Source organism: Heptranchias perlo, chromosome 41 (genome assembly GCF_035084215.1).
Source record: "Heptranchias perlo isolate sHepPer1 chromosome 41, sHepPer1.hap1, whole genome shotgun sequence".
NCBI lineage: Eukaryota > Metazoa > Chordata > Chondrichthyes > Hexanchiformes > Hexanchidae > Heptranchias > Heptranchias perlo.
In genome coordinates, this window is record NC_090365.1 from 3,684,312 (window position 1) to 3,700,447 (window position 16,136).

At 45.5% G+C, this 16,136-nt stretch overlaps 1 protein-coding gene across 1 annotated transcript in view; it reads right to left on the reverse strand.

The window, feature by feature from the left end:
• sirt2 (sirtuin 2 (silent mating type information regulation 2, homolog) 2 (S. cerevisiae)) overlaps positions 1–4,769 on the reverse strand; it is a 40,687-nt gene extending 35,918 nt beyond the window's left edge. Inside the window, 3 exon segments of the mRNA XM_067974924.1 lie at positions 1,774–1,822; positions 2,722–2,759; positions 4,676–4,769. Of these exon segments, the coding sequence (XP_067831025.1) occupies positions 1,774–1,822; positions 2,722–2,759; positions 4,676–4,691 (103 nt within the window). The 5' untranslated portion in view covers positions 4,692–4,769.
• Between the last annotated feature and the right edge of the window lie 11,367 nt (positions 4,770–16,136).

Sequence of the window (16,136 nt, forward strand, 5' to 3'; positions counted from 1 at the left end):
CCATCTGTGTGTCTGTTGGTTGTGAGGTTTGGCCAGTCCCTGACCCAGTCCCAAGTGGGCACGGGCCCCCACAGCAACCAAAATGCCACCAAGTTGGCAATCTCACTCGGAGGGGCTGCTGTTGATGATGTTCTGCTTAAATGGGAGGCTGGGGCACAGTGTCAAGATATTGGAGGGGAGCTTGACTGGCATCTGTTTATTCTACACCTCTTTTGGGAGCATTTGACACCAGCGCTGGGCGCCTGAAACACGAATGAGTTCTACCGTCACCGGCCCCGCCCCCCACACAGCTGGCATCCCTCGCCCTCTGAGCACAAAACACACACAAAAAGGTTAAAATCAAATTACATATTTTCTGTTCAAAATCCCCATTTTTACCGCACGTAATTATAAATACTAGCATGCCCCGTGGCATTGCTCGCAGTGAATACATCTGGAGTGCGACAGCTAAAGTGTGACAGGCAAATAAGTGAAGGAAATGTGTGCCCCACGCAAGATTTTTTAAAAATATATTTTGTTAAATTTTGGTTCTAATTAACTCATGAAACATCAGCTCAATATATTAGTCAAAAGTCCATGCGAATTTAATTACATTAATAGACAGTTAGCAAGAGTCTATCAGGCCTTTTCTAATACATGCCATAATTATAAACAATTTTACAACACCAAGTTATAGTCCAGCAATTTTATTTTAAATTCACAAGCTTTCGGAGGCTTCCTCCTTCCTCAGGTAAACCTGAGGAAGCCTCCGAAAGCTTGTGAATTTAAAATAAAATTGCTGGACTATAACTTGGTGTTGTAAAATTGTTTACAATTGTCAACCCCAGTCCATCACCGGCATCTCCACATCATGCCGTAATTAAGCAACTGACTGTGTAATGATGCCTGGGACTCTCGGCTGGGTTCAGGGCTGTCTCCGCTTTCGCCCCCCTCTTTAGAGTCATTCTGTTGCCCATATATGGTCACATCTGTGCAATCAACTAGAGTCATCACGTTTTAACTTGTGACCCTTAGGTCATTTAGGTTAAATTCGTTGGGGGACATCTTACGGTCCCTGAGGTCATCAAGTAGGTTGCTGAACACCCACAAACATAGGGGCCCCATCCTTATAGATCCTGTTCCATTGCCTAAAATGATCATCCTTTTAGGCACTGGCTAACTATCTTCCGTAACCCATGTCTCTGCAAAATACCTTCCTGTATAGCTGGTAAAGTAAGCTATTTAAAATGACAGACTACTGCTTCCTGCGTGGTTTGCTCAAGATGTTTTATCCTGAGTCAAGGGCTTCAGAAAGGCTACTTGCAGAAGCAAACACTGCTTTCTCAGGCTAACTATCATTTATCCATATTACTAAACTTTATCCTACCCATAATTCTTGCATTAGCCGTTCTGTCTTTGGTTTCAGTAAAAAGCTGAAAAAAAATGAATGTTTATTCTCCACCATATTTTATAGATTGTAATCTTATAATTTATTTTAGACTCGTCCAAGTAACGCAGAACTGAAGAAAAAGGCCACCGGGGTTGAGACCACACTAAGCAATGACATACAAAGACCACAGGCAGAAGCCTGGGAGCAAATTAGCAAGCTGTTTCGCTCGAGAAATAATGCGTGGCTAACTCCAATAAAGTGTCACATTGGCAGCTGTGGATCTGCATTCCAAAAATAAGCCTTCAGGATAGAGGGAAAGGGATAGAAGGAGGGCGGGGAAATAATATGATTAGAGATGTGAATAAACATACTGGCAAGGCACTACTGACAGAAACGGTACGTACTTTCGGAAACATCAGATGGCTCACTTGCTTCCCCTTGTGAATCCGAGCTCTAAAGGAAAAAAGAGAGAAAACTGCTCACAGCTGCTGGTGCAGTTGTTCAAATGGAACAATCTACACTAACCTATTACCTTGTTTCAAATACTTACCCAATTCCCCTTTTAAGGGGTGCCTCAATCTCTGCCTCAGCAGCCACTTGTGATAAAGCATTCCACGTTAGAACGAAACAAGTTGCATTTATATAAGCGTCTTTCACAACCATTTATGTACTTTTGAAATGTAGTCAGCAATGAGAGAAATCACCAGATAATCTATTTTTAAGCGATGTTGGTTGAGGGATAAATGTTGGCCAGGACACCGGGAGAACTCCCCTCCTGCTTCTTCAAATCGTGCCGGGGAATTTTCTTTTATGGCCACTCGAGAGGGCAGATCGGGACTCGGCTTAAGGTCTCATCTAAGATGGACAGCACCTCCGACAGTACAGCACTCCCTCGGGACTGCACTGGAGTATCAGCCTAGATTACAGGCTCAAGTCTCTGGAGTGGGGCTTGAACCAGTGACCAGCTGACTCAGAAGCAAGAGTGCTACCCACTGAGCCATGGCTGTTCCAATAATTCGGTGTGGAAAATTTTTTTTCTAATTTCCCCCTCTGTTCTTTTAGGACCAGCGCCGGGTTTATGATTCCCTGTTACTGATTCATTAACCGTAACCTGTGAGTAAGGCATCTCAGCCTAGAATCTGAAGTACACCTCACCTAAATGGGGTTCAAGATTCTCAATGGATTCACAACAATAATATTTCTCTTCCTAATGTTATAAACCTTTCCCGGGATGATACTACAGACACACAAATAATAAGATACTCTGAATATTTTTGGCTGAGGGTTGATTAAAAGGTTCTGGTGTTTAAAAATAGTATTTTTATAATAATCGTATAAAATTATTTTGGTACCTCACTTCCAGAGTTAGCGCCTGTCGTCGGGTCCAAAGCTGATGAAGGAAAAGAAATAAGTTTAAGATAAAATTTTAGTTAGCAGGCACATTTTCCTGGGCTGAAAGGGGCATCAAAGCAGCTTCAGAAACAGGGATTTGGCAGACTGTTTCTCATTCATTGGAACATCCACTGTGGAATCACATCAAACCGCAACATAATGTCACTTGTGCAAAATGCCTCGTGAAAGTAATACATGGCCTTCTCCCTCCCAAAATAAAAGTTTTCCATTCTCCCCCAGCCCGACACCTGAACCATTGAGGGGGCGTTCACAATCTAGGAACAGGACTAGGCCATCAGCCCCTCGAGCCTGCTCCACTATTCTATTAGCTCCTGGTTGAGCTGTACCTTAACTCCATTTACTCTCCTTAGCTACAAACCCCTCGATACCCTTACCTAACAAAAATCTATGGATCTCGGTCTTGAAAGCCCCAATTGACTCCCAGCATTTGCAGCCTTTTGGGGGAAGAGAATTCCAGGTTTCTACGACCCTTTGTATGAGAAAGTGCTTCCTGATTTCCATTCTAAATGGCCTGGCTCTAATTATATTATGTCCGCTTAGTCTTGATTCCCCCATCGGAGGAAATAGTTTCTCCGTATCTACTCTATCGAATCCTTTTAACATTTTAAACCCCTCGATCAGATCACCCCTCTGCACTCATGGGAATAAAAACCGAGTTTATGCAAGCTGTTCTCATAATTTAACCCTCTCACTCCTGATATTAATCTTTAGCATCGCAATGAAGCAAATCCCACATCATGTGACACTAACAACAGGGTCAGTGGCAGGTCGACTCAATCTACAGATCCAAAAGTTGGTCTTCACACAGTTAGTCACTGGTGCACTACAGGCAGGCTCTACATATTGCTGAAAACACAGAAATTAATTGCACAGCTTGAAATACTAGGCAGTAAATTGGCTTTTTAAGTGCATCAGGCCACCTGTTACTCTCACACCCTAGAGGTTTTACATACCTGCTGACAACACTGTACAAAGAATGGAAAACAACTTGCATTTATGTAGCACCTGAAGTGGACTGGGATACTGGGGGATTTCCGCTGCTGTTCTTCAAATAGTACCAACGGTCCCTGATCTACTTAAATAATGTTGCTGATATTGGCAAGATCATCTCATGTTGATTGTACACCAAGTGCATACTCTAGAACTAAAGCTATCTTTTTGTTATGGAGTCACTGTTGTTTTGTAGGCAAAAGTGGGCGCCAGTTTGCACACAGCAAGGTCCCACATACAGAAGTCAGATAAAAGATCAATTAGTCTTTTTTTTGGTGTTGATTGAGGGAGGAAAGGTTGGCCAGAAAGGACATTGGGAGAACTCCCTGCTCTTCAAATAGTGCCATAGAATTTTTTTTTAACAGCAACCTGAACCTTGGTGCAAAATCTCATCCAAAAGACAGCACCTCTGACAATGCAGCACTCCCTCAGTGCTGCATTGGGATTAATTTAGATTGAGTGCTTAAATCTATTGACTCAGGGGTGAGTGCTACCAACTGAGCCAAGCTGACACTTGCTGGAAATACACAGTAAATCTGAAAGAGCTGAATGGTTTCCAGCAATCGTGACTTCTGCTTGTTTTTAAATCCCCTCAAATTAGCCCCTTTAAAACCGAACTGTCCCTTTAACAAGTTCTGCTGCCCACATGCAAATATGCCCCGCCTCCCCCATGTTCTGATTGGCTCGTTTAACCCCAGCCACAGGAATCCTAGACGCTAATTGGTCAGACGAGACGTCAATCACAGTACGTCAACACAACCCCGCCCCCCTCCTCAGCGCTGCGTCAAAGGCCATCGTTTCCCCCTGGAATTAGCGGGCTCGTTGTCAAGGCAATTTACATTATACCCGACATAAAGAGAGCCGCAATCCGCTTTTGTCGCTGAGTTTTAATCCGAGTTTCACCTTCTGACTCCGACATTGACCCGGTTTGTGTCGCTCCCGCTCGGCCGCTGTCCGTCGCCTCCTCTTGTCCGACCTGTTCCGCCCAACCCGAAATCCTTCCGGTCGGCCAACTGCCGACCGGGAGAAAGGTTCCGGCTTAAGGATTTGTATTGTACAGCTGAATGCTGTGCTGGGACGTTACACTGGTTGCTATTTCCATACAGTCGATAATGAACACGATAAGGACAGACAGTATAAAGAACGCAATAATCGAGTAAGAGAAAGTAATCATACTGTTATGGGAAGTGGCACATGCAATGCATTTCACAAAAACATTGCAACACCTAAACTTAACAAATGAAAAATGATGGCATAATTGCATCTCTTTTATGTAATAACATGAGTGGAGTAATATCAGTGACTCAGTAGCCAAAGTTTTGGGTAGCCTTAGTTCTAGAGATGTCAGCATCAAGGAAAATATAGGAATAATCAGATAGGGAACTCCTGATTTACCAATCTCAACTGAGCTGCTGAAGAGACATACAGTGATTGGCAGACTCCTCAGATAATGAAGCAGTCCGTGGCCACATGCAGCAAGACCTGGACAACATCCAGGCTTGGGCTGATGAGTGGCAAGTAACATTTGTGCCAGACAAGTGCCAGGCAATGACCATCTCCAACAAGAGAGAGTCTAACCACCTCCCCTTGACATTCAATGGCAATACCAGCCTTGCCAGCGATGCCCACATCCCATGACCGAAAAAAAAAATTACCATCGCCGAATCTCTCACCATCGATATCCGAGGGTCACCATTGACCAGAAACATAAATGTTGTGGCTACAAGAGCAGGTCAGAAGCTGAGTATTCTCCGGCGAGTGACTCACCTCCTGACTCCCCGAAGCCTTTCCACCATCTACGAGGCACAAGTCAGGAGTGTGATGGAATACTCACCACTTTCCTGGATGAGTGCAGCTCCAACAACACTCAAGAAGCTCAACACCATCCAGGGCAAAGCAGCCCGCTTGATTAGCACCCCATCCACCATCCTAAACATTCACTCCCTCCACCACTGGCGCACAGTGGCTGCAGTGTGTACCATCCACAGGATGCACTGCAGCAACTCGCCAAGGCTTCTTCGACAGCACCTCCCAAACCCATGACCTCTACCACCTAGAAGGACAAGGGTAGCAGGCACATGGGATCAACACCACCTGCACGTTCCCCTCCAAGTCACACACCATCCCGACTTGGAAATATATCGCCGTTCCTTCATCGTCACTGTGTCAAAATCCTGGAACTCCCTACCTAACAGCACTGTGGGAGAACCTTCACCACGTGGTCTGCAGCGGTTCAAGAAGGCGGCTCACCACCACCTTCTCAAGGGCAATTAGGGATGGGCAATAAATGCTGGCCTTGCCAGCGATGCCCACATCGCGAGAATGAATAACAAAAAAGACAATTCCTTGCAAGGAATTGTTAATGTTAATAAAATGTTAATTAATAATTTTTAAATGTGAACAATAGATGGCAATGATATTGTTTACTAGGATAAGACTTTGCTTAAAAAGTTAAAACCACCTAAAGCATGATGTTTCTTGTTGCTTGATGATGTTTCCACATGCCAATGTGAGAAAAGCCTCAAATCCCTCTAAGAAGTATTGTTTCCTCACATATTAACATTAACAGGACACTGGAGCTCATAGAATCAAAGGCCATTCGGCCCATTGTGCCTTTGCCAGACCTTTGAAAGAGCTGTCCAATTAATCCCACTCCCCCTGCTCTTTCTCCATAGGCCTGCAAATTTCCACCCCTTCAAATATTTATCCAATTCCCTTTTGAAAGTTACGATTGAATCTGCTTCCACCGCCCTTTCAGGCAGCGCATTCCAGATCAGAACAACTCGCTGCGTGAGAAAATGTTTCCTCGTGTCGCCTCTGGTTCTTTTGCCAATTACCTTAACTCTGTGTCCTCTGGTTACTGACCCTTCTTCCACTGTTGGGTAAAGACACTAAAACATACACATTGGAGGCTCCAGAGTTTGACTTTTGATATGTTAAGTTAATCTCAGTCATGGTGGCAAGGGAGCCAGTGCTGAGCTTGGATGGGGTGGGTCAAAATCAGCATGGGGTCCTGGTCATTCTATTGGCAGAAGGATTAGAGGGAAGCTGAGGAAAAAAATTTTCAGCCAGAGGGTGGTGAGAGTCTGGAACTCACTGCCTGAAAGGGTGGTAGAGGCAGAAACCCCTCAACTCATTTACAAAGTACCTGGATGTGCACCTGAAGTGCCGTAACCTACATGGCTACAGACCAAGTGCTGGAAAGTGGGAATAGGCTGGGTGGCTCATTTTCGGCCGGTGGGGACATGATGGGCCAAATGGCCTCCTTCTGTGCCGTAAATTTTTTCTGATTCGATGATTCTATTCCCATGTGAGGGAGTGTGCAGGTGTACATGTTGGGTGAGAATGGAACTGGCCTTCGTTATGAGCCCTCTGTGGTCAAATAGCCTTCCATCATTCACCGTCTAGCCGAGTGGCCACTTTGCGTGGGGTGCAGGAGGGCTATGCAACCGAGCATAAATCAACAGTGCAAATCTTAAAATAAAAGCAGGAGAATCCTAGAAACACACAAATGATCCGTCAGCACCCGTAAAAAGACAGATTAACGTTTCGGGTGTGGGTCGTGCTGCGAATTTCCAGCCTTTCATGACTTTATCATTGGCGGCCGTGCCTTCAGCTGCCTGGGCCCTAAGCTCTGGAATTTCCTCCCTAAACCTCTCTACCTCTCTCTCCTCCTTTAAGATGCTCCTTAAAACCCACCTCTTTGACCAAGCTTTTGGTCGCCTGTCCTAATATCTCCTTATGTGGCTCGGTGTTCAATTTTGTTTGATAATCGCTCCTGTGAAGGGCCTTGGGATGTTTTACTACAGTAAAGGCGCTATATAAATGCAAGTTGTTAGTTAAGTATTTTATAACTATCTGAACTCAGAGATAAGATTTCCCTTTTAAAAAAAACCCCTCTAATATAGTTGTTAAATATACACAAAGGATCTTTTTAAATTGTATTTGGCTGGGATTCTGTTTGTCTCCTACCTTTTTAATAGGCAATTAAAATCCCTACCGACATCAATTAAATGTCACGGGTTCTTTAATGCTTTAAGAGCGCCTTGGTTGCGTAACGAGGATAAGTCCCGCCCACTCCATGACGGGATTGGCTCATTTGCCAACAGGAGCGTTGATCTGATAGGTTCAGGTCCACGTCAATCGTGGCGCGTCATCGCAAAGGGGCGGCCGACGCCATTTTCCTGGCCGAATATCGGGCGCGAGTCGGTTCGCTTCGGGCGGTACCGAGGAGCCCGGAAAAACGGCGCTTGTGATTTTTATAGTTTTATCTGCGGATTCTAGTTACCGACACGGGGTTTTCCCCCCCCCGTTCTCGCTCCGCTCGTATCCCGCTGAAAAATTCTTCCCCAACGCTCCCACCCCCTCCTCCGAAATCCTTCCGGCCGGGGAACCGTGGACGGGAAAAAAGGTTCCTACCTTTGGTACAACTCGATTCTCTCCCTGGACAGTGGTCGGGTGGCATTTTTCATCCGGTCGATCAGAAACCGGACAAGGAAGAAGAGAATAAGGAAAACAATCACCGAAATGGAGATCATACCTGCTGCATTTTACAAAAAAAAACACATTGCAACCCCTAAATTGATGAAAATTGATGACATCATTCCTTTGTGCAATGAATTGAGTGGAGTAAATATCTTTGGCAGGTTTTAGGGTCATTGCAGTTCCAGAACCGTCAACAACTGGGGCAGTGCACAGAGCAAGGTCAAAATCACAGATAGATAGATAAGGGTGAGGAATGGGCTATTCATTCTCTCTCAGCTCATCCAGCCAGAAAGACACTCCCATTCCCCCCCCCATCCCATCCCAATTTCTGTGGTTCCAGAATTTTTCCCTCACTGCCTTAACAAAGAAAGAACTTGCATTTATACAGCGCCATTGGTGACCACAGGACGTCCAAAAGTGCTTTCAGCCAATCAAGTAACTTTCAAAGTGCAGATACTGTTGTAATGTAGGAATCATAGCAACCAATTTGTGCACAGCAAGCTCCTACAAGGTAATAATGACCAGATAATCTGTTTTTAACCTAGAAGCCCATTGCTCAGTCCTTGGGTGAAGAACACTTTCCTGGCATCAGTCCTAAATTTGCCTGTTACTAATCCTACTGTTGGGGTTTAGTTAGTGTCCCAGCTTTACATTTTTACACCTTTACTATCTTAATACACCCCTGTTAGACCACAATTCTCAGTTGCCTCCAAGGCCTAGGGATTGGATCATGCTGCGCCTGTTTTACAGGCGTAAAATGGATCTTAAGGCCCAATACGATGGGCTCTGTGTGCTGTGCCGCGCGCCTGAAACTGGTTTTAGGAGCAGTTTGCATATGCAAATCATGGGCCTAACACCTGTTTCAGGCGCCTTTGAGAAATTGGTTTGGGCCGTGCATCCTGTGGTCAGTTTTTTCAGGCGCTCAGCAGCCAAACCTGTGGTCCTTAAAGGGACTGCTCGAGGCTGCCACCCGAAAGGTAAGTTTAATGTTTTTTTTACTTTATTAGGGAGCCAGGAAGAGCAAACAATGAACCAAAAAAAAGTGTTTCATAGTTTAGTTGGATAGTCCAAATAAAGCCTTGAAACACATTGTTTTAAATAAGATTAAACTTTTATTCAGTATTTCACTGTTTTATATGTTCATATCCCGGTTCCTCCTATCACATTTTCCACAATCTCCATTCCATGGTGATTTTTTAAAATCTCTTTCTGATGCTGAATATGGAAACCTCCATCCAGAAATCACACATTAGCTTATCCTTCCCTCCCCCTCCATTTATTCCTGTTTTTATTCTCTGGAGTATAGAAGATTAAGGGGTGATCTAATTGAGGTGTTTAAGATGATTAAAGGATTTGATAGGGTAGATAGAGAGAAACTATTTCCTCTGGTTGGGGGGGAGTCCAGAACAAGGGGGCATAACCTTAAAATTAGAGCCAGGCTGTTCAGGGGTGATGTCAGGAAGCACTTCTTCACACAAAGGGGAGTGGAAATCTGGAACTCTCTCCCCCAAAAAGCTGTAGATGCTGAGGGTGAATTGAAAATTTCAAAACTGAGATCGATAGATTTTTGTTAGGTAAGGGTATTAAGGGTTACAGAACCAAGGAGGGTAAATGGCGTTAAGATACAGATCAGCTATGATGTAATTGAATGGCAGAACAGGCTCGAGGGGCAGAATGGCCTCCTCCTGTTCCTATGTTCCTCACCTGAAGACTCTGATTTGTGGAGTGGAGGGTTCAATTGCAACGATGCTAGGTCTCCATGGCAGGGGTGTGCAACCTACCCTCTAGGGTTACCTGCAGTCCGTGATCCCAGGCAGATCAGATCAGATCTAATTGTGTTTATTTTTTTTTAAACTGACTGGTTTGTACTGTTTGAATTTCATGGCCCTGGAGATTTGGAAAGGGCTGTTTTGCCTCATTGGTGAGTAAATCCTAAATCAGAATAACAAGATCGGTTAGCAGCTTCAGCAGCTTGAGATATTCATGAATTACCAACCATTTCAACTGTGGCATCAGTCCCCTGCATCCAGCAAACACCTGCTGCTTGTGCGATCCCCACTTTGGGGAGTTTTACGACACTATAGGCACAATATAAATTGTTGAAGAATTATCTGATCAATTCAATGAGTGCTACAGCATCACCGATGAGAGAGATACAAGAGGGGCAGAAAGATCTCACCGATTACAAATCTATTCGAGCAATCACAGAAACAATGGCGAGTTGGGAATATGCGCCCTCGACATCTTGAGAACAAAACTAGATGACCCTCGTGGTGCTGAGTCACTCTGGCTTTGGTCCAGTTGTGTTACGGAAGTTACTCATCACCGGTTTGTGGAGATTTTTCTCTTTAACCTTCGAAGGCCAGCTTTTTTTCTGCAAGTGCGTGTATGTGGAAGGCAAGTGAGAACGGGACCAGGCTCTGGTGCGATGTCTCCCCTCAACAACAGCAACTTGCATTTATATAGCGCCTTTAATGTAGTAAAACGTCCCAAGGCACTTCACAGGAGTGATTATTAGACAAAATTTGACACCGAGCCACATAAGGAGATATTAGGACAGGTGACCAAAAGCTTGGTCAAAGAGGTAGGTTTTAAGGAGCGTCTTAAAGGAGGGGGGAGAGGTTTAGGGAGGGAATTCCAGAGCTTGGGGCCTAGACAGCTGAAGGCATGGCCGCCAATGCCCTCCGCTTATAACCTGCCAATGCTCACACATAATAAAATAGCCAGCGCACAGTTAAGTGCACACAATTCAAACTAAGCAACAATCTCACTCGGAGAGGATATTGGTGGGAGAGAAGAGATGGGAATCCATTGAAAACCTGACTTACTCGTCTGCTAATCATCACACATGCACGCATCGGTGGAAAAACAAACTATTACGAAGAAGTCTATGCCCTAATTACCTTTTTAAAACGATTCGCTCAATCCAGCTCAAACTGGAAAGGGGAGGCAATGTTCCCTTGATATCACTTCTCCACTCCAAAGAAAAATAATTGATGCATACAAACACCAATCTAAACAACAGATGGGATGATGGTGACAGAATGCCCTCACATAAATAAAAGGAAACCATGGTGACAGAACCTTCTAGCATCACAATCATAGAACGAAACCACAGTGACGGAATGTTTTCAGTTCAGCTGCTTAAATTTAGTGTCACTAGGGGTTGCCAACCCTCCAGGATTGTCCTGGAGTCCCCAGGAATTATAGATTAATCCCCTGGCAACAACCTGGGAGAAAAATCATAGGGGTATTTAAAAAAAAAAATGTTTTTTCAATTTCTTTGAACACTTTCTTTTATTGGTTATAAAAGTATTGGAGGGGGGTGGGGGGGAGGCTGTTCGACCGGGTGGGGCGGTTGGAGGCAGGGAGGTCATGTGGCAGAACCTCCAGGAATTTGTCCAACCGGAGTTGGCAACCCCAAGTGTCACTGCATGGTACAAATCAAATTTCTTGCTGGGAGTGTGAGGAGGAATGTTCTGGTCTCCCTTCGAGAGACTGAGGTCCCCAACTATCTGGTTCGAGATTGACAGAAAGTCTTGAGGGGAGTCAGAGTGTGGAGGTTTGCCGTGGCTCAGTTGGTACATTCGCTCCATGTTGTGAAAGCCACGAGGACCCGGTCTGGAAGGCCCCTCGGTCCGATTCCCAGTTCCTGCCGAGTTAACTCGTCTCAGTCGGGGTAGCTGTTGGGGGGGAGGGGGCATGGAGTTGCCAACCCTCCAGGATTGTCCTTGGAGTCGCCAGGAATTAAAGAGGATACTGTTACAAGTAACCCAGGAGAAAAGTTATAAGGGCTTTAAATGACAATGTGTTTTGCTTTTTTTTCTTTGAATACTTTTTTATTAGTTATAAAAAATATTAGGAGATTGGGGGGGGTGGGGTTGGTGGGGAAGGCTGTTTGACCAGGTGGGGCGGTTGGAGGTGGGAGGTCATGAGATGAAGCCTCCAGGAATACATCCAACCAGAGTTGGCAACCCAAGTTGGGAGGTGACAATGGGGCTCAATACCCCTAATTGGGAGGGGGGAGGGAATCTAATTGCAAATCAGTGGCCCCTGGTGGAAATTACAAGCTGTGGATGTTAGTTAAGGACAGGCTCAGGCTCGATAATGACTCCCTCTTTCCCCCCCTCCACCTTCCACACTCACTGCTTGGGATCACACATGAAGAACGGCTGAGGGGTGAGGTGGCCCCCCGGAACACACCAAAGGGTGAAATAGAAAGGAGAGAAGAATAAGATGGTATAGACCATATTCGGAGGGGGGCGGGGTTAGGGTAGCTTCATAAACTGCCAGCACAACCCCACAGATTGTGTCAAAGTTCAGAACGGATTCCCAGGTATCATCTGTGTTGTGATACTGAATTTAGTCGGGACAGTTGCCTGCTCTCTTCAATTGATGCCGTGGGATCTTCAGCGTGCCGAGCCACGGCAACTGGGAGAAGAGAAAGAATGAAAGACCTTGCATTTATTTGGCATCTTTCACAACCTCAGGACTTCTCAGCAGCAGATAACGTACCCGACAGAAAGAAAGAATGTTGATCTCTGCTTTATGCACCAACAAGAATGAAAAAGTGAACACCTCTGTTTTCTTGGAGTTGTTCCTTCTCATGAGCTTCTTACATTTGTTAACGTGAGAGCCTAAGGAAGGTCAGCGACGAGACAATGCTCTTTGGCCCATCCAAGTTCCTCCCTTCCCTTTTCCCTATGTTTCAAATTATACCATCTAGCTGCATTTTGAATGTCCCAAATGTTTTTTTCCTCTGTTCCAAACAATTATCATTCATTGCGTTCGAGGCGAGGGGACCGACATTGAGACCTCGAATGATGGTGATCTTGGAGGTTCTCCTACATGACCTTGTGCAAGAACATTTGGTTGCTGATGTCCAAATCAGGCCATTTGTGTGGAGGTGGCTTCTCGACAAATCTTGACCTTCTTGGAGACGTTGGAACTATCGGGGCGAAGTCTGTTGTCTTTGTCCAGAAGGTCAACAGAAGACTTTACCTTGGCATCCACAACCTGGGTGATCTGGTTCTGCCTGGCTTGGTGCTTAATCTTGTACCAGATTTTGTCCTGGGTTGGGGTGAGCTGTGTCAGTTTGGCCAAATGCTCTCTTTGAAGAGCTGAGAGCTAGATGGTATAATTTGAGATGTGGGGAAAGGGAAGGGAGGAAATTGGATGGGCCAAAGGGCATCTTCTCGTCCTTGACCTTCCTTAGACTCTCACGTTAACAAATATAAGATGCTCATGACAAGGAACTACTCTAAGAATACAGATATGTTCACCTTTTTCATTCTTGTTTGTTATGCTCTTGAAAACATTTCTCCAGTTTGTGCACCTGAGCTCGAGAGGACAGGACTCTCTTCTTTCTTCTGGCTGAAGTATGCAGGGAGAGTAGAGCCTTGCGCGCATCCCCAGTTGACATTGAAGACCTCAATCCAGAAGAATCAACACATGTTGAAACTGAGAGGGGAGGAAGAAAAGAAGACAGATGAGAAATGTGATTCACCCATTCCCACACCCCAACCTCCTAAAAGCTCTTGTTTTGCTGGGATGCACCAGAACCTCCTTACCCAAATGACCATTCTTGGTTAGAGAGCCCAGATGGTCAGTGTTAGCTCAATCCCGTCCGCACCCAATAGTGGGCAAAACTTCCAGCAGAGAAGGGACGGTCACTGGATAGCAATCTGGAAGCAGGACTTTGGCTATCCCCGCCCCTGTATCTCAGCACTACCTGGGATCAATTGTAGTACTCCTGCCCCAGCTGAGAACAGCTAACAGCACAAACCAGGGGATCAAACCTAGACCCTCCTTGTCTATGTGGGTTGGTACCACATCACATGATTTATTCACTTATTAAGGCATTGGGAGAGCTCAAAAACTCCAAAACTTACCCCATGAAAGTAAATGTTGGACAAGCCACTTACACACAAAATAATCATATTTTATTCATATTTTTGGTGAATTTTTTTGTATATATCAAGATGAGGAATGTCATTGTGGGGAATAGAATACCGAATCACCCTGTGCCATTTGAGGCAGAGACCAGTGCGCATTTCAGAGAAGAGTAGATAAACATTTCAAGCAGAGAAAGATACAGGACTATGGGGAGAGAACAGAGCAATGGGATTTGTTTTGGATTACTCTAGCAAAAAGCCAGCATAGGTGCAATGGGCTGAGTGGCCTCCTTCTGTGCTATAAACTTCTATGCTTCTAACAAGGACTCCCTGGTCAGGTGTAGCAGAAGTTAGATACCCCATCATGCATTCCCTGGTTGTGTAGCGTGAATTAGATACAGAGCAAAGCTCCCTCTGCACTGCTCCATCATGCAGTCCCAATTCAGGTACAGCATGGGTTAGATACAGTCTATAAGTCCCTCTACAGTGTACCTACAACCTAACGAGGGTATCCTTTATCTCAGCAGGGTTACACTTCCATTTCCCACATCTGCTGTCCTTAGGCCTCCCAGAATATTTATTGTCAGGTTTGTGGCAGGTAGTAGGATGAGGCCGCCCCCAACTCATTTCACATTCACGATGAAGAGAGAGAGAGAGAGGGCCCAATTTTGCCCTGTTAATCTGGGCCGGATTTGAACACCCGGTGAAAGGACAAGTGTTTAACGACAACAACCATTTGCATTTATGCAGGACGCCTTAAAACGCAGGAAGACGACTCAAAAGCACTTTTCATTAAGGAGGAAAAGAACAATGGACAGTGAGCAGGAGAGACAGTGGGAGGACCAAAGACACGGTCAAGGAGAAGGGTTTGGAGCAGGTTTTTGGAAGCAGTGAGAGAGGTGGCAAGATGGAGAGAAGTGGGCAGATTGGTCTAAAGGACAGGACTGTGGCTGGCTGATCTAGTGACCACCAATGGTGGGAGTGAGTGGTGGATAAAGACTGGCCTGGTGTTAGGAGTGGTAGGTATGAGTGAGGAGGTAAGCACTGTGGGAGGGTCTCCACAGTGTTACCTGTGGCTCAGTGGAAGCCCTCTCGCCTCGGAGTCAGAAGCTTATTGGTCCAGGCTTGGGCACAAAATCCAGGCTGACACTTCCAGTGCAGTTCTGAGGGAGTGCTGCACTGTCGGAGGTGCCGTCTTTCGGATTAAATCAAGGCCCCCGTCCGCCCTCTCAGATGGGACGTAAAAGATCGCACAGCCACTATTTCGAAGAAGAGCAGGGGAGTTCTCCCCGGTGTCCTGGGGGAAATATTTATCCCTCAACCAACATCACTAAAAAAAAACAGATTATCCGGTCATTATCACATTGCTGTTTGTGGGAGCTTGCTGTGCGCAAATTGGCTGCCGGGTTTCCTACATTACAACAATTCAAAAATACTGCATTGGCTGTAAAGCTCTTTGGGACGTCCTGAGATCGTGAATGGCGCTATAGAAATGCAAGTCAGTCTTTCTTTCCTTCTCTATGTATTATAGTCTAGTAATAATATTCACCTGCACCTTCCCGGCCCAAAGCTATGAGATGTTACGTTTCAGTTACTTCCCCCACCCCACCCTTTTTAATTTTCTCCCCTGAGAGCTTAGATTCGCACCAGGGGTAAAGCAGCATTAAAGTCACTTATTATCTGGGATGTGAGATAAAGAGATGGAAACATGTGGCTGGGATTTCTAAGATATAATATTCTTGTTGCAAGTTCTAAGTAGGACCGTGCCATTCGCGAGAAAGGGGGGGGGGAATAAACCACATCGGCAACACCTAGCCCAGCCACAGTTTGAAATAAAGTGTAAATTAACCCGTGCTTGATTGTATTTGAGAATGGGGAGAACTAGTTTGGGGAGGGCGGCGTGGTTGTCTGGTAGAAGGGGATGTTGAGTACCGTGCGCCCCACACCCCCTACCCGGCTTCCCGTGGTCTCGCCGCTCAGCTGTA